Below are 18,459 nucleotides of genomic sequence, written 5' to 3' on the forward strand. Positions count from 1 at the left end.
AACTCAGCAGGGCAAAGAGTGCACTTTATATAGCAAAGGAAAAGATGCATAACTAACGTCTTGGACTTGAGCCCTCCATCAAGATACCATGACGAAGGTCTCAGGGTACCTATCATCAATACCTTGATGAAGGGTTCAAGCCTGAAATGTGGATTATGCACATTTATCTTTGCCAAATAAAGTTTAAGCTATGAGTTTCTCCAACATTGTGTTTTGCCTTCAACCACGGTGTCTGCAGGTTTTCATGTTTTACTTGTTAAATTTGGTCACAATTTTTCTGCAGAGCTCATTGTTATTGATGTTCAATGAAGTGTGGATCAGAGAAAGTAAGAAGATTTTAAATCTTTTTTCTGTGCACAGGAAATATAGAAACACCGTTGACCTCAATGAAATGTTACTCTAGAAAAATCATTTTCCCTTCACGGATTGTGAAGAAGTCAGCTTTTCTAACAATCAGCTCACAGGGCTGGAAAGACAGCCTCTGTTAAACATTGATTTTCTGGTCTGCAAAATCTTGGTCACTTTCCTAGCCCATGAAGGATAAAGTGGAAGAGTGATTATCCTATGTCAGTTCTGAATGTGAAAACTTAATGTCTTAGTGCATGTACCAATTACCGGTCAGGGACAGATTTTCCACTTGATGGTTTGGAGTAGACTATCCAATGTTCCTTGCTGTAGAATGGGCCTATCCACAGTGTGGCACCGTGGCACTACAGGTAGTGCAAATGTCTTGTATCCCAGCCGTTCAGGTCTGTTCCTAATCTCAGATGTTGCCCTAGTGGAAGATGCATGTTCTTCCCGTGGTCACGTCCTTTCCTCAAGAGACCTCCCTTATGCGGGGAAACGTAATAGGATATTCATGGGGTAGTAGGAGAGGAGGCTAATAGGTGCATGTGTTAAGGGAATTGGACTTAACACATGGCTCTGGGAACTAGCATGCTCGTGTTAATGACTTCCTATATCAGAAAGAAATTTAAGTTATAAAATATGTGAACCCGTCGCTCTATACTAGAAAGTCAGTTTAAGTGAATTTAAAAGATCCAAGATTGTAAAAAGCTGCTGATGTAAGTGAACCCCAAAAGGAGAATGTATCCCAATTTGTATTTTGGCATTACTACATGAATATTTGAACAAAAATTAAATGACTGGATTACAAATTACTGGACTACTAGGAAAGAGTTACATAACTACCAGGCTAGGAACAGGTCCATACCATGGGCAATAAGACTGCTGAATGACTGTCGAACTGCTAAAACAACTCTCTGAGGCTCTACTAATTATTAATAATATTTATTTTAATATATGTATGAATGGACTGTACATATGTATCATTTGTCTGCAGGTACATTATGTCTGTATGGGTGTTTGCGCTGTTTTGCACCATAGACTAGAGAATGCTATTTCATCAGATTATACTTGTACAATGGGATGATAAATAAACTTGAACTACAATCCATGGCCTGAACTGTTAATTTGTTGACATAGTTCAGGTCACATCATGGGAAATGGAAATTAAAACTGAAGCAATTAAATAACTGTGGAACTGAAAGCTAGCAATTGAAAGGTAGCTAATTGAAAGGTAGGTAAACAAAAAAATATGAAGATCCTGGAGTCTGGTGCAATGTACAGTGTGACCTGTTAAATTTCTTCAGAACTTTTGTGTATTGTATCAATAATAACAGTAACCAGGAAATATTATCATCGAACCACACAGGTAACTAATCACTGAAATTGCTTAGCTTGCAATTCAGATTAAGGATAATTAGTGTTGGACAACAAATATAGTCCTTGTCACCTGCATCTTCTTCTTGTGAATGAAAACAAACCACAGCTTCAACTATTAAAGGATGATATAAGAATTCATGATAGTCTACATGTATTTATGAATATATAGAACTGTAAAAGGCAGTTCAAAGTCCAAAACTCATGATACCATGGTTTAGTCTTCATATTTTTCAATTAGTTACTTTCTAAACATCAATTCTCTGGGTAAAATCTGTCCATGTTCATCCTGACCATGTTAAACAAGAAAATCTGCAAATGCTAGGGTCGAGTGCAATAGTGGAGAAACTCAGCAGGTCACACAGCAACCACAGGAAAGAAAAGGTAACGTGAATCTGTAGGGATCATTTCCTGCATCTGTTGCACCCGATGCGGCCTACTCTACATCAGGGAAGCTGGAATCGAGAAGACTGGGCGCAAGCTGGGAGATCACTTCATTGAGCACCTTCACTTTCTCCGCTACAACAGCAAGGACCTCTCAGTGACCAATCATATTAATTTCATATACCATTAACTCTCTGACATGTCTGTTCATGGTTTCATGTACTGCCAAATTGAGACCACCCACAAATTGGAGGACAGCACCTTTTATTCTGTCTCAGCAGTCTCTAAAAAGAGCATATTAATATTCATCTCCAATTTCTGTTCACCCCCTCCCTGGTCTCTCTCTCTCTCTCTCTCTCTCTCTCTCTCTCTCTCTCTCTCTCTCTCTCTCTTTCCCTCATAATTCTGCTTCATTCCCTCCTGCTCCCCTCCCCTTTCCCTTCCTTCTCCAATCAGAGAGCTACCATTCTTAGACCTCTGTTCCATTACTTCAATGTTTCTTCCTCTTCTCCCTCCCACCTCTGACCTGTTAGCCTGTGCTCCTCCATCCTCTCCTTTCCTTCTGCCCTCCCCCCACACCTTGCATTCAGGCATCCACCCGGTTTCATCATTCTTGATGAAGGGCTCAGACCTTGGTTACCCTTAACTTACTGTAGATGCTGCAAGACCTGCTGAGTTTTGTAAGGTAAAACATCATGAGATGGGAATGTGCAGGGCTGTAACAAGATGTGAATGCATCCTTGTACTTACAAGATAAGAGAGACATTGATGGATTGAGAGGCAGGAAGCTAGCAGGGAAAGGATAGCAACAGTTTTAGTCATTGGACAAGTAATGATATGATGATGTTCTAAGCACATATCCAAGGGTATAAAAAATCACCATTTTGCTGATAACGGCAGAATGCATTCTCCGACTAACATGGTTAGTCGCAAGTGTTACAATCCGGTAATAAAGAACAAAGAACCCTGATTTCGACTCAGTCTGATGTTTGTCTCACTCATTCATGAACAAAGCAGACCTAACAATTTGGTGACCCCGACGTGATGGGTGAGTGAACACTGGACGACGGTTTCTGTTTTTTCTGACAATCATCTCAGCCGGCTGATAAAAAGGTCCAGAGAAGCCTGTTTTAACAAAATCTCTTTTTTTTTAAAATCTTTATGATTGTCAGTAAGAACTGGAGATCGGACAAATTAGACGACCACAATTGAAGGTCGCATGCCAGGATTGTAACACGTAAGTGATTACAGACAAGATAAAAGTCCTTAAGGTGTTTGAATGACATTTATTAAGTGCTTCGCAAGAAACTACTAGAGTTTAAAAGTCTTTATTGTGTCGTTGCAAAGTCCAATAGAGTGAGAAGGTGGTCTATAAACAATTGAGGACCTGAGTTTTCTGCCCTAAACTGGTTATTAAGAGGAGAAATCTCCCACGTGAAGGTTGGGCTTTGAAAGAAAACAAAGGTTCAGGCTTATTGGCCTCAATTGTATCTGAGAGACTGACTTATAAATGTCCGGTAGGTATGATAATGTCTGTACACTTGAGAAGTTAAGAATTTATTTCCCCAATTCGCCGTGGTGGAATACCACAGCAGACACTAGAGACCTTGAGACAACAAAAAAAAGTACTCAGGGACGCCTACCTGGTGAACAAGAACGACGACAGAAGGCTGCGACAGCTGTGTCCGGATCAGGTAGGAGATATTAATGAAAAAGTTGACAAACTCCTAAGAGTCACCCGGTTTATTCGAAATACTTTTGATAAGTTAAATGAGGGTATTCCCAACATCACCAAGGAGATAAAGTTACGTAAATTCATAGATTGGTACAGGGAAACAGGACAAAAGTATAGCCCAAATATTTGGTTTTCTAGTTGTAATTTAACTTTCAGACCCCTTTGGGAAAACAGAGAGTGGATAACGAGCAATCAGAGTATACAGGACAGTCTGAAGTCAATTGGAGGACAAGACTTAGAGACTGTTCCTTTAAAAGATATTAGTCATCCAGCTTGCAAGGAGACATTTTTAAAAGCAATTTTCGTTGACATAGATCCCCTAAACGGACAAAAACCTAAATTAAAACAGGCATTAGAAAGCGGTCCCGCAGCTATGGCTGTACAGTTGCCTGCTAAGACTTTTGACCAAGTTATTAACGAAATTAATCAGGAATTAGAGGAGCGAAATACCAGTAATGCGGCATTGGAAAAACAAAAAATGCTCCGAAAATGTGTAGACCGCTGGAGGAAGAGGGGTTGGTTACCCAGGGGCACTGAGATGTTCCTGACAGGTGAGGAAAAAAAAAAATTTTAAAACGTAGAGGCTTAGATAAGCTGGAAGAAACAAAACACAGAAGGGAAAGGAAAAGTGCCTGTTTCCAGTTTCCAGCCACGAAGTGTCCGGGTTTGCTCTCTCCCTCCCTCCTTTCACCCTCCCCTCTCTCTCTTCTCTCCCCCTCTCTCTCTTCTCCCCCCCTCCTCTCTCACCCACTCCCCCTCCCAATCCCAATCTGTGGCGGTGCTGCCCTGAAATCCCCAGGTTGGGCAGGGCAGAGAAATACAATTTGGTTTTAATTTTGTGCCCACAATTTCAGCTCCGCATCAAATGGGATCCTGTTTTATCCTCTCTCCCTCCCTCTTTCCCGCACCCCCACCATTGCGGGATCAGGGCAGACATTGTGGGCTGACGTGTAGCTCACTCGAGGTGGGAGGGAAGGAAGGAGTGATAGTTCCCAGTGGTGGGAGACCCAATCTGATCCAGACCAGTGATCACAGGATGAGAACCTTTTAAAACCTTTGAAACGAAAGTGTTAATCTGAAGACTTTTCTCCCAGTGGGGCCAGTGCAAGGCATTTTCTCTCTCTATCTCTTGTGCTCTGTGTATCTGCCTCTCTATCTCTTTCTCTCGCTATGCTCTCTCTCTCTCTCTCTCTCTCTCTCTCTCTCTCTCTCTCTCTCTCTCTCTCTCATAGTCTCTGGATGTATGTGATGTCATGTATGTACTCTGACAATAAATCATTTATAAGTGAGTCTTATACAATTATACAAACGGGACACAGAAAACAAAATCTTTAATCGCGAGTTAGCAAAAAAGAGGGTGAGAGACAAGGAGATGCAGTACCGCGATGTCCTAGCTATATTCGAAGAATTTGGTCTCCCTGATAACCCACCTATTATGGCCCCTGTAGAAATAGCTTATAGACCCCCACCCTATGCATATGTGGAGTCACAAGGTACCCCTGACACCCCAGATGGGATCCTGGAGTCACGTCCCTTATATCCAGATATTGAGACACTGGGGTGTGACAAGATCCTCGGGAATAGGGACACATCAGACGAGGTACAGGCCCCTTTAATAAAAATAGAAGGGGGAGTAATAGATGTGGAGACCCCTCTGGAGTCCAAGAAAATAGAAAAGGAGTTAGAGATACAGAAATGGAACATGAAAAAGGTTCAGGATAACATTAAAAACTTAAACAGAGATATTAATGTGCTCGGGAAGATCAGTGAGGATCAAAAAGAATTAATGGTAGGTGTATTTAAGGAAGTGGAAAAGATAACTACAACACTGTCAGGAGAAATTAAAGCTGAAGGAATGGTAATAGGAGTAAAGGACGAAAAGTGTAGTACAGAAGAGGAAACGAGATACGATCCACCATGGGAGGAAAGTAGAAGGAAAAGACTCGGGAGGGAGAAAAATAGACATGCCTACCTGGACATAGTTAGGACAAAAGAGAAAGATGTGAAACAACTAAACTATGGCCGAAAAGATTATCTTAGAGATGAACGTGACCAATATACCTTTGACCCTGAGACATTGGAAGCTGATAGGGACAGTGACAGTGACGAAGAAGAGTCAGAACAAGGTGGGATAAATAAATGCATGCCAAGAGTAAAGAAGGAGCAGAAATCCCCAAAATTGAGATATCAATGCCCATTACTGATCACGGGACGGGGAACTCAAAAATATTTACCCTGGTCACGAATGGACTTAGAGAGTTTAATGAAAAAACTACCTCCGTTGAGTAATGGGGCTAGTCCATGGATTTCTTGTTTTGAGCGAGAAACCTGCCAAGAACAATTAGCACTCGCAGATGTCAGAACTATCATGATAAGATTAAAGGCAGAAGGGGCCCTGAAGCAAATAGAGAGAATTGTAAGAAGCAGTAAATTGGGGGATGAAATAGAATTTAACCCACTTCGGAATAAATTTTGGGAAGCACTTAGAGAAACATTTCCTACACCCTATAGTTTGGATGCCTTGGTAACCCTTCAACTAAAGGAAGGAGAGACTGCACACGAGTATTTCACTCGAGCATGGGACTTATGGGAAACAGGGACTGGAGAAAGACCCGACCACAGCCCCTTAGGAAGGGCTCACTTTCGTAATGGGATAATAAACGGACTACCTGCTACGGTTCAAGCAAAATTAAGGGACATTGTGGGAGTAGAGACAATGTCAGAGGATTTGTGGAAAAGACACCTGACACATGCAATCAAACGACATCGTCAATCAGAGCATGCTAAGTCAGAAAGTGCGTCCCAGAAGGAGGTGGACAAGACAACCGATAAATTGGTGAGAGCCATAGAACATATAGGGGTTAAATTAGCGGCCCAACAGATAGTCCCACAGGTCATGTGGCCAGTGATAAATCCGGGACCCCAAGTAAGAAATGGTTGGGAAAGACAGCTAGGTACAATGTATAGAGGGGAACATGCAGTATGCTGGTACTGCCAAAATCCTGGACACTACCAGCGGAACTGTCCGGAGGCTGGGAGAGCAAGGGGAAAAAGATTACCCTCTATTAGAGGCTATCGGGGAAGAGGAGGAAACTTAAGAGGACAAGCAAGGGGTAGGGGTGGACACATTGATGGGCCCCAGAGAATCGGGGGGTGGCAGAGTGATCAACAAGTCCAGGCACCTCAGTGTAATGACTATATTGAGGAAGGTGCTGAATTTGATTATTGAAGGTGCCCTGGAGAATCAAAAATCACGCCTCCCTGGGAGCCACCAAAAATTTGGGGGACGGTAAATGGAGAAATAATTGAATTTATGGTTGACACAGGGGCAGCAGTTACGACAGTGATTAAAAAACCCCCAGGGAGCACATTTTCGGGCAAAACATTATCTACAATAGGATTCTCCGGGATAAGGGAAACACAGCCCTATACAGATAACATCGACATGACATTTGGACGACAAAGGGTTAAAACGCCTGTCCTGGTTGTGCCAAGTTGCCCCATTAATTTATTAGCAAGGGACATTCTTACCAAACTAGGAATAACCATACAATGTTCTGAGAAGGGCCTTCGGTTAACATACCCAGGGGATACAATAAGAAGGGGAGGACAGTTTATAGTAATGACCCCATCTAACGCTTCAGAAGACTCTGTGGAGGTTAGTATTTTCTGGAGTCGGCTACTGTATGATGAACCAGGCCCAGGGCTGATTAAACAGTTTTTTGAGTGGAGGGCCAGTATTCCTCGGTATGGGGATTACCATTATCCACTAGATCCTATGCATGTTACATTAAACTACACCATCCACCCGGACCAGGAATATGAGGAGAGGTGGGACTCTCTAAAAGAAGGGAAGACAGAAACGATACATTGTCCATTTATCTTTGTAGGTAAGGAGGGAATAGCTGCTATGGTTGTCATGACAGAAGAACAAATGGAGTGGTTCTGCTTAGGAGTAGAAAGTGTGCCTCATGTGACCTTGGGTATTGCCAAAGATCATCACGCTCGACAGCTGGGTCCGATGGTAAAGGAAGCGATAGGGTGTGAATACAGGCAGACAGAAATCCCGGGATGTTCCACCTCGGAGGGAGGAAAATTTGTCAGACTGAATATTGAAGCATGGGACCAGGTAGTGAATGAGAAAGTAGAAAGAGACCGAGTCATAGAAGGAAAAAATATTGATCACAGAGACTCAGACAAATATCTTTCTAATCTGAGTCCACATATATGGACAACGGGGCCCTATGATGTGGGAGTAATAAAAGGAGAGGTATTTCTAGAATTGGCCAACCCCGGGCAGAAACCAATATGGAGAAAACAATACCGCTTGTCGCCCAGTCAGGAGGAGGGTATTAAAGGAACGATAGAAGGGTTAATGGAGTCAGGGGTTTTAAGGGCGGCACCTGACAGTATGTGGAACACGCCCATCATGCCTGTTCCCAAACCGGGTAGAAAAGACTGGAGGATGGTACACGACCTCCGGGAGATTAACTTGGCTACCAAGACTATCGGGAGACCAGTCCCAGACCCATATGTAGCACTTAGGGCTCTGAGTCCGGAGCACGAATACTATACTGTCATTGATCTGGCAAACGCATTCTTCTGCTTGAAATTAGCTGAGGAATGCCAAGACTGGTTCACTTTCACTTACCAAGCACATCGGTACACATACACTAGATTACCTCAGGGTTATAAGGACAGTCCAGGACTGTTCAATCAGGCCCTTAGCGAAATCCTAATGAAATTAAAGCTCCCGGAAGATGTTACACTGATTCAGTATGTAGACGACCTACTATTAGCAGGGAAAACGCCACATGAGTGCCTGACAGGGACAGCAGTTTTACTCAAGGGGTTAGGCGAGGCTGGATTTAAAGTAAAAAGGTCGAAATGTCAGATCGGAAGGAGGGTGGTAACTTTCCTAGGAAGACTCGTGGGTAAAAACGGTACGGCCATGTCTGAGGCACATAGAGAAAAGATACTAGGGTATCGAAAACCTACTACAGTACAGGTCATGCTTCCCCGGGCTCTGAGCCTAATTAAGGTGGCGGGCCATTCCCCAGATAACACAAAGGAAGGGAAGGGAAACACGGCGGCTGACAGGGCACCCAAACAGGTTACTGGTTATCATGAACATATACAGGGGATGATTTTGAGGTCCCATAACAAAAAAAATGAATCTGAAACTAAGGAGACTTGTAGCAGATTGAATGACTACACAGATGAGAAGGGAGAGGGACCCCCACCGAATATTGAGCACCTAATAGAAATACAGGAAAAAGCTAGCCCAAGTGAGAAAGAGGAATGGATGAAACGCGGTGCCACTCGACAGGAGATCAGCTATGAAAATCAGACAGTACATGTTTGGCGCTCCCCTATAGGTACGATAGTTGCCCCTCGTCAATTACTCCCACTATTATTTGAAGAAGCTCATGGGCCGACTCACATTAGCGCCACCAAAACTTATAATACGCTTAAACAACATTGGTGGAATCCCCACTTACGCGAGCACATTGACAACTTTAGAGCTGAATGTACTATCTGCAACGGGCATAACCAAAGGATCACCTTACCCCACCCGCTTTTACGATTTCCAGTACCGACAGCCCCGTGGAAAGAGATCTATATTGACTATACAGATATGGGTACTGACCTTAGGACAAAGGAGGGTTACCGATATCTTTTAGTGGCAGTAGATACGTTCTCACGATGGGTGGAGGCTATTCCAACAAAGAAAGAAGATGCGGATAGTGTAATAGGCTGGCTAACGCGAGAGTTAATACCCCGCTATGGAGTCCCCAGCAGGATATGCTCTGATAATGGGTCTCACTTTAAGAATGAGCTGATCCGACAGGTTGAAGAATACCTAGGGATCAAACATCGTTTTGGTAGTGTCTATAGGCCTGAGAGCCAGGGGTTAGTAGAAAGGGCAAACAGAACGATAAAATCTAAATTAGGGAAAGTTTTAGGGGGGACCAGGTTGAATTGGGTTGAGGCATTGCCATTAGTACTGATGTCTATGCGACAAGAGAAGGCCAAAGATACCTTCCTGTCACCGCATGAGATTCTAACGGGTCGACCCATGCCCGGTCCAAAGACTGATCCAGCATGGGTTAAGTTGTGGGAAGAAAGGGAAGTGGAACTAGATCATTATATGCAGATGCTGGGTAATATGGTTGCTTTAGTTTCACAACAGGTGGCGAATGCTAGTAAGGAGAACCCGGACACCGAAAGAGTTCCAGTAAAGGAGGGAGACCTGGTGTATATCCGTAAACCAGGTAAAGTACATTGGACTGAATTTAGGTGGTCTGGACCATACACTGTTACCGCCGTAACAGATAGGTCGGTAAGAATTGACAAACCAGGGGATCATAATTGGCATCATTTTGCCTACTGTTCCAAGGCAAAACAGCACGTAGCCAGCCTTGATAGAATTGATGAGACTCATGCAGACGATACCGGGGGCCCTATGGGCAGTACTACTAATGGGATGCCAGATAAGTCAGCAGAATAGCTCGGATTCTTGCGGGGCCAAAGTTATTCTAAAGGTAGACAAAGACAGGGATAACACCTTCCAGTTCGATCTATGCAGTATAATAGCGTGTGGTAAGAATGAGGCGTCCTGGAGAGGATATGATATTTACATGTGTGCCTTTAAAATAGGATATCCTACATGGGGTCTACATGTCTGTCCGTCTTGGGGTGAGGTTTGGTGGTGGACAGGACCCGACACTAGATGGATAAGAAAACCCCTTAACAAAGGGTCCAGCAAACCTTATTATATTTTTTTCACTAAAATCTCCCTGATACGTGGTGCTGTGACCTATTCAATGAAAGGAGAGAATCCCCTGATTTTGACAGTAAAGGCGGGGCTGCGCAACCCGTGGAATATGAAGGGATGGAGCTCTAAGACATGCGAGGGGGGCACAGGGAGAGAACATGGTGTCGGAGACCTCTTCTATCTAATGATTGGAGTGTCTATTAGTGGAAAAGATCCTTGGGGAGTGGTGAGGTTCGACTTACAAACATACACAAAGGACATAATTAAACCCACTTCGAAAGAGGGGGAAGTGAGAAAATTCGACAGTACGAAGATGACCAGGGGAGAGAAGATAGCAATTGAGACAGGTATTGATGAGTCAAACTCCTGGATAGATCAGATGGGTAAATATGCGGACCAAGCAGGGTATGGGAACTGCTGGGTCTGTGCCCGAGGAAGGCCATTATTACGGATGAGCAGATCAATTTTTGAGGAGACAGATGCTATGGACTGCGCCTTGAACCTAATGTCAGAATCCAACCCACTGAATAGGTGTCTGATATGGGAACAGACGTTTCCCATAGCTCCGGCTAATGTAGCTCCCCCTGTCTTTAGATCCACAGGCATAACTAATGTTACTTGTTTTGCCAACAACAACACAGCAGAGCACGTTTTCCATGTGGGTTGGCTACCCAGCGACTCGTGCAGGACTCATGTTGATCTCTCACATAGCAGTAGTGCAACCCGCTTGACGCAGGCTAGGGCGGATATTTGGTGGTTTTGTGGAGGAAGAGTGCTGTACAACTGGCTCCCCGCTAACTGGGATGGTCGGTGTGCTCTAGTAACCCTTAATGCGCCAGTGCTGATTGTCAAAAGGCAGGAGGGAGACGAGGATTCCCTAGAATTGCGCCACACAGAGAGTTGGCTGTGGAGAAAAAGGAGGAGTGTTGGACTCTTGGGGCCGGGAGGAAGGAACCCTGATGGGGTATGGATTGATGCCATTGGCCAAGCCCGGAATATTCCGGACGAATTTAAATTAGCCGATGAGATTGCAGCTGGGTTTGAAAGTTTTCCTGTTTTTAGTGCAATTTTTCCCATCACTGTAAATAAAAATGTTAATAGGATCAACCTTATTCACTATAATGTCCAGCGCCTTGCAAATTTGACCAGGGACGTTGTTGAGGCAATACATCAACAACTGTCAGAAACTTCCCTTATGACACTTCAGAATAGGATAGCGATTGATATGGTCCTGGCAGAGAAAGGTGGAGTGTGTGCTATGTTTGGAGATCTATGCTGCACTTCTATCTCTAATAACACAGGGCCAGATGGATCACTCACTAAGGGGTTAACGAAACTTAGGGCATTGGCGAAAGAATTAAAAGCCCAGTCTGGAGTCTCCAATCCTGTTTTATCCTGGTTACAGGGAGTGTTTGGGAGATGGAGCACATTGTTAGGACAACTTTTGCTGGGTTTGTTCATTTCTGTATCAATTTTTATCACTTGTGGCTGTTGTTGTATTCCATGCATTCGAACACTGGTCACGAGGACCATAGAGAGAGCCTTTGCTGACCGTGATGAACTGCCTCCGAAATATCAAGCTGTGCAGGCTGTGGAGCAAGACTATCTCACATTACAGGAGGCGGAGAAAGTTGCTGAGATCGATCTGGAGTCTGAAGAGGAATGTGATGGGAAGGAGGGATTGTGAATTAGATTGTTACACATATAATTTTAACCTTGCTTGTAACCTAAATATTATAACCTTGATTGTAGAACAAATATTATAACATTGATTGTAACACAAACATTATTAATCAGATTGTAGAACAAGTATTATGAATTAGATTGTAGACCATATGTTAACTTGAGAATTTACTAATGTACGGGGGGTTAGCTAGTTTTTTGCTTGGGGGCAAATGGGATGAAACTTGTAAACGGGCAATGGGATCGGGGTGACGGATGGGGGGTGTACGCAAAGGAGGGTTGGGGGAGCCCTCGCCCACCAGCCGAACTACCCTGTGAACAGAACCCGTATAGAGCTTGGCAATAATAGGCGAACTAATGTAACGCGGTGGTAGCATAGTCAGGGCGAGATTGTCCTCTAAAGAGGACAAAGGAGGGATTGTAAGGTAAAACATCATGAGATGGGAATGTGCAGGGCTGTAACAAGATGTGAATGCATCCTTGTACTTACAAGATAAGAGAGACATTGATGGATTGAGAGGCAGGAAGCTAACAGGGAAAGGATAGCAACAGTTTTAGTCATTGGACAAGTAATGATATGATGATGTTCTAAGCACATATCCAAGGGTATAAAAAATCACCATTTTGCTGATAACGGCAGAATGCATTCTCCGACTAACATGGTTAGTCGCAAGTGTTACAATCCGGTAATAAAGAACAAAGAACCCTGATTTCGACTCAGTCTGATGTTTGTCTCACTCATTCATGAACAAAGCAGACCTAACAGTTTCCACAGAATATTTGCGTACTATATTCAATCTGACCAGCTCAGTTCTACAACCTCCATGTGAATTAATTCAACGTAAACATCTGTTCACCTTTCTGATCCTGAGCTTTGAATGTGTTCCCTTCTTGTAGGTTCTGATTATATCAAACACAATATGAGGGCTCGGTTTGTCTTTATCCCTTGGTATCCTCAATAGAAATGAAAATTTACTCCACCTTGTCAAAAACTCAATTAATTCCCAATTCTATCAGCTATTTTTGAAGCTATAGTTCCAAAACATTGACCACTTGTTTTCTCCCATTGATACTGCTTGACCTGCTGTGTTCCTCCAGCAGATGTTAGGTATTTGCTGAGTCCTGTGTGTCAAGGATTTCCTGCTGCATTTTGGGACAGCTATGAAGGAGATCGACTCTCCGAAAATGAAAAGCTTCAGCAAATAGAAATATATATATTTTAAATGTTTTAGCACCAAAGTCAGAATTAGTGGACACTAATTGTCCTAGGGAAACTTCTTTATATGAATGAGTCGAGTGCCCTGTGTGATTCAGATTCAGTACGGGATGTAAAAGAAATTGTAAACGTTGAAGGGGGTTTTGTACCCAATCCAGTTTTGCAGCCAAATTGTCCGTCAAGATATAAACCCCAGAAGCATAATCAAAATGAATTCCAACATTTCAGGGAAACTCAATAATTAATTATGAAGTTAATCAAGGAAACCACAAATTTGCAATATTCAATTTTTCAACAATTTTAACTGAAACATGGTCAATTATTTAATTATTTTCAGCTCACCTGTTTGATTTCATATCAAGGATAAAGAATATTCCGTGATGGTTTGTTTTCAACTCAGAATGTGGCCAAGAGAAACATCTTGGATTACTTTCATAGTCACGCTGCCAGGTAAACCGACAGCCGACTGCTCTCACACCTGCAACAATGAAGTCAGTAAAAACAGTCCCTTTTTGTATCGAGTTTATGAATGCAACTGTGGACACGTATCATTTTTCAAATGAGGGAAGCAAATGGTGACAGGTGATCTACTTGATTTATTAACTGACTTCCTGATTAAAGCATCAATCTTAGTGGAGAATGTTGGCTCTGATTAACTATTTCATTTAAATTAACAAATGTCATTGTCTTACTTTGTGCTTTATTCATATTGGACCATCTCCTGTTTCAATTGAGTTAATTTACAACTGTTTGCATTGTCATTAATGAAGATGGTCCTCTGCCTTTTCACCTCAAGGAGCAGAAATTACACAGAAGAGCCGAGGTCGAGATCATCTTGAATGGCAAACAAGTCCCCACGGAAGCCGTGCCTTTTTTTAAAATCCCGAATATGGGGGAAAGTTTAGGGGAGATGTCAGTGGTATGTCTTTTCCGCAGAGAGTGGTGGGTGCTTGGAATGCATTGTGGGGGATGAGGACTTTTGAAAGTCTCCATGATGAGCACATTGATTTGAAGAAAAATAAAGGGTGTGAGGTAGGGAAAATAACCAGATTGTTGAGGAGTAGGGTTGCCACAACATGGTGGGCACTTGGTGTCACTAATGCACACATTGGCTAACACAAAGCAGCCAAATGAGCAGCGTTAGACTGTCAGTGTTGGGAAGTTAACCAGGAAGTTTAACTTTGGTTTCTTTATCATGTCCGTAGATGTGGAGAATTTTACTGAGACAACGCTGCTTTGAAATTGTTCCCTAGCTAGGCCAGATTGGCAGATGACGGGGGAATACAGCTGGGAGGGGAGATAAATTGGGAAAGAATAATCTTTCTCAGCCCTCTACCTCTTCTTTCCATCTCTTTCAGTTGCTCCAACACCGCTGGCCACCTGGTCCATGTTATTTCATCCAGGTTTGAGTCCAAGGATCAATCTTCCACTGGGACCCTATTTCCAAACTTCTCTCACACTGTAAGAAAACTTCTAAACACTGATAAACAAGGTAAACCTTCTATTTTCCCCTTGCAAAGCAAGAGGAACCCAGTTACACAGAGAGAGAGAGAGAGAGAGTGGCACCCCAGCAACTATTTCCCTATATAGGTGAGCTCAGCACATAGGCTCAGCACAACCTTTTTTACAGGGGTGCAGTGCTAATTTTTTAGATGCCAGAGCTCACCAAAAACAGCGACAAGGAAGTGTTAGAGACACTCCATGAGGTGCCTGGAGCCGCACCATGAGGGGCCGAAGCTGCTCCCTGAGGAGCCGGAGCGGCGCCCCGGTGAGATCCGGCAGCACTGCACCCCTGCCTTTTTTATAGCCAAAAGAAAAAGAGATAGTCCAAATGCACAGCAGATCCCCACCACCACAGCACATTCAGCATGAATACAGCATGTAAAAAAGCATGAATTATGTCTCAACAAAGCCACCCTCTTATCATAAAAAGAGTTTTATTTCCCCCCCCCCCCCAACATAGTGGCTGCTTCAGGGTAGAAAGTTGGCCTCACTTGCAGAATGACCAAGCCCTCTAGTAAGACCCACTTCTCAGGGTCAGGAGACATCAACGTTCACAATGCTTTGATTTTTTGTGATTTTTTTTGCCATTCACAAACAATCGGAAACTTTTGGAACATGTCAATAAGTGAAACTAATAAAAAGAAAATTAAAATTAAGATTTCTTTTGAAGTTGGAACACAACAAACCACATGCATAATTAAAAAGAATTAAAATCCTTTCAACAACTTTAATGAAACGAAGCTAAACTTCTCTCACCTTTCTCCAGCCACCTGTTTCACTTGTCCATTTGAATGGGGTTCAGCAGAGGGACTTTGCAATGACAAAGGTGGAAAGCTTGAAGAAGTTGGTCACCTGTGCAGCAAAGAAGCATCGGGGGAAGGCAGGAGGGTGACAGGTAGGACTGCCAGCTTCCATCTACAATGCCCACGCAAAGTATATAAATCCCCAGGTTCACTTTCGCCCCAGCTTGGAATATCCCAAGTAATGCGTAAAAGATGCTGTTGGAACTGTTAATATTAAATAAGATAATATTAACAACTTTGAGGATATTGAGCCCAATCTTCCATGACTGGATTCAATATCCTCAAAGTTGTTAACTTCCAAAATGAAATTAAACCAAATAAAAATAAAATTAAACAGCTCCTAGCAGCACCTTTCATGCATTACTTGGGATATTTTACGGCTTTTTCCTATAACATCACTTTCAATTGGAATTACAATAGACTCCAATGGATAAAAATAAATTTGATTCAATGTTCACAGTGATTCTGCATTTATTGTGTCTCACATTTATGAACTTGATTGAAAACTACACAGCCCATCTCTCTCAAGACAACAGCTGGCTTTCAACAGTTCTCCAAAAATTTATTGTTTTAATAATCAATTATGTAGAAATAAAACATTCATAAACACGTTGATCTCTGCTATTAAAATGCATTGTTTAAGAGTTATGTACTCGAAGTGAAGTGAATTTTTGGCAAAACCAGAAATGAAATGAATTATATGTTGAATACATATCACCCACTGGTTCAGAAAGGCGGCACGATTAGCGTAGCGGTTAGCGCAACACAGCGCCAGCGATTGGGACCGACGTTCGAATCCCACGCTGTCTGTAAGGAGCTTGTATGTTTTCCTCTTTTCTGTGTGAGTTTCCTCTGCGGGCTCCGGTTTCCACCCACCATTCAAAACCTACTGGGGTTGTACTTCAAATCGGTGTAATAAGGCAGCATGGAGTCGTGGGCGGAAAGGATATGTTACCGAGCTGTATGTCTAAACTAAATCAGTGATGAGAGCTGTGACACAAAGCTATTGGCCTGAAATATCAACTCATTTCTCTTTGCACCCTGACCTGCTGAATATACCAACCAGTTTCTGGTTTTAAATGCCTCCTTATACCAACAACAGTTGGAGAAGCATGGAAAACCATTGAAATGATACGATGGGCCTGTGAACCAAAAAAACTTTGCTGGTACTGTACTAAGGCTGTTAGAGCGCCAGTGATCTTGGTTCGAATTCGGTGCTATCTGTAAGGAATTTGTATGTCCTCCTCGTGTTTGAAAATAAGTTTCCTCTTTAGTTCAGTTTATTGTCAAGTGTACCGAGATCAAAAAATGGTTCTCACTCTCTGGTGCCTGCTTCGATGATAAAGTGCGTAGAATCCATTGCAAAAGTATCAAGATTAATTATTGCAGTGTTGGCATTGAGTTTCTAGCATTTTAGCATAACACCTGGAAGACAAAGATCCATACATCAGGATGCTCTTTATTGACTACAGTTCAGCATTTAACACTATCATCTCCTCAAAATTGATCAGCAAAATCTAAGACCTAGGATTCACTCCCCTTTGTGTAATTGGATCCTGGATTTTGTCACCTCGAGACCACAATCAGTGAGAATTGGCAAGAATATCTCATCCATGATCTCCAGCAGTACCAGAGGTCCACAGGACTGTGATCTTCACACTCTGCTAGTCAACTATGACTATGTGACTCATTACGACAACAACACCATCTACAAATTCACTGATTATATCATGGTAGTGGGTTGTCCAAAAAGGGGCAATGAGTCAGCATGCAGGAGAGAGATTGAAAACCTGGCTGAATGGTGCACCAATAACAACTCACACTCTATGTCACTAAAACCAAGAAACTGATTGTTGAATTCAGGAAGGGAAAACCAGAGGTGTACAATCCAGTGATCATTGGGGGATCAGAGGTGGAGAGGGTGAGAAAATTTAAGTTCTTTGGAGTCAATATCTCAGGGGACCTTTCCTAGACCCACACACAAATGGAATCGTGAAGAAAGCACGTCAGCGCCTCTACTTCCTCAGGAGTTTGTGGAGATTTGGTATGACACCAGATGCCCAGGCAAACTTTTACAGATGTGTGGTGGTAAGTGTGCTGACTGGCTACATCATGATCTGGTATGGGGACACCAATCCCCTAAGTGGAAGCCCTCCAAAAGGTAAGAGCCCAGGACATTACAGGGAAAACAATCCCCACTATTGAGAGCATCTACAGGGAACGCTGCCGTCAAAGAGCAGAAGCATGGATCCAGGATCCACATCACCCAGCATATGCTCTGTTCTCGCTGCTACCATCAGGAAAGTGGTATCGGTGCCACAAGACTCACACCACCAGGTTCAGGAACAGCTGCTAACCCCTCCACCGTCAGACTCCTTAACAACAAACTCAATCAGGTATTTATTTAAGGACTCTTCCTTTTGCAAATTGATTTTTTTTTCCTCTCTTTGTTTGCATCTCTTTATTTGTTTGCATGTGTACTTTAAGTCAGTTTATTTTTTCACTGCCAATAAATTCTGTCTCACCTGCAGGAACAAGAATTTCAGGATTGTATGTAATGTCATGCATATTCTTCTTTCTTCTTTGGCTTGGCTTTGCGGACGAAGATTTATGGAGGGGGTAAAAAGTCCACGTC

At 42.9% G+C, this 18,459-nt stretch overlaps 1 protein-coding gene across 3 annotated transcripts; it reads left to right on the forward strand.

The window, feature by feature from the left end:
- The first annotated feature begins 2,817 nt into the window (after positions 1-2,817).
- LOC138753313 (uncharacterized) lies at positions 2,818-7,070 on the forward strand. 3 transcript variants are annotated; one of them, XM_069916169.1, is made up of 3 exons: positions 2,818-3,154; positions 3,279-5,052; positions 5,339-7,070. In XM_069916169.1, the coding sequence occupies exons 2-3, from the start codon at positions 5,012-5,014 to the stop codon at positions 7,068-7,070; spliced, it is 1,773 nt and encodes a 590-aa protein (XP_069772270.1). In that variant the 5' UTR covers positions 2,818-3,154; positions 3,279-5,011. The 3 variants fall into 3 exon arrangements, with proteins under 3 accessions (XP_069772270.1, XP_069772271.1, XP_069772272.1); XM_069916170.1 differs by lacking the exon at positions 2,818-3,154 and having other exon boundaries at positions 4,907-5,056; XM_069916171.1 differs by lacking the exon at positions 2,818-3,154 and having other exon boundaries at positions 4,907-5,050.
- The last annotated feature ends 11,389 nt before the right edge of the window (positions 7,071-18,459 follow it).

Source organism: Narcine bancroftii, chromosome 2 (assembly GCF_036971445.1).
Source record: "Narcine bancroftii isolate sNarBan1 chromosome 2, sNarBan1.hap1, whole genome shotgun sequence".
Lineage (NCBI taxonomy): Eukaryota > Metazoa > Chordata > Chondrichthyes > Torpediniformes > Narcinidae > Narcine > Narcine bancroftii.

Coding starts and splice junctions, on each gene's coding strand:
- LOC138753313 (XM_069916169.1), top strand. CDS start 5,012: ATGCTCTCTCTCTCTCTCTCTCTCTCTCTCTCTCTCTCTCT. Junction 5,053..5,338: donor CTCTCTCTCTCTCTCTCTCT/CTCTCTCTCTCT, acceptor GTCACAAGGTAC/CCCTGACACCCCAGATGGGA.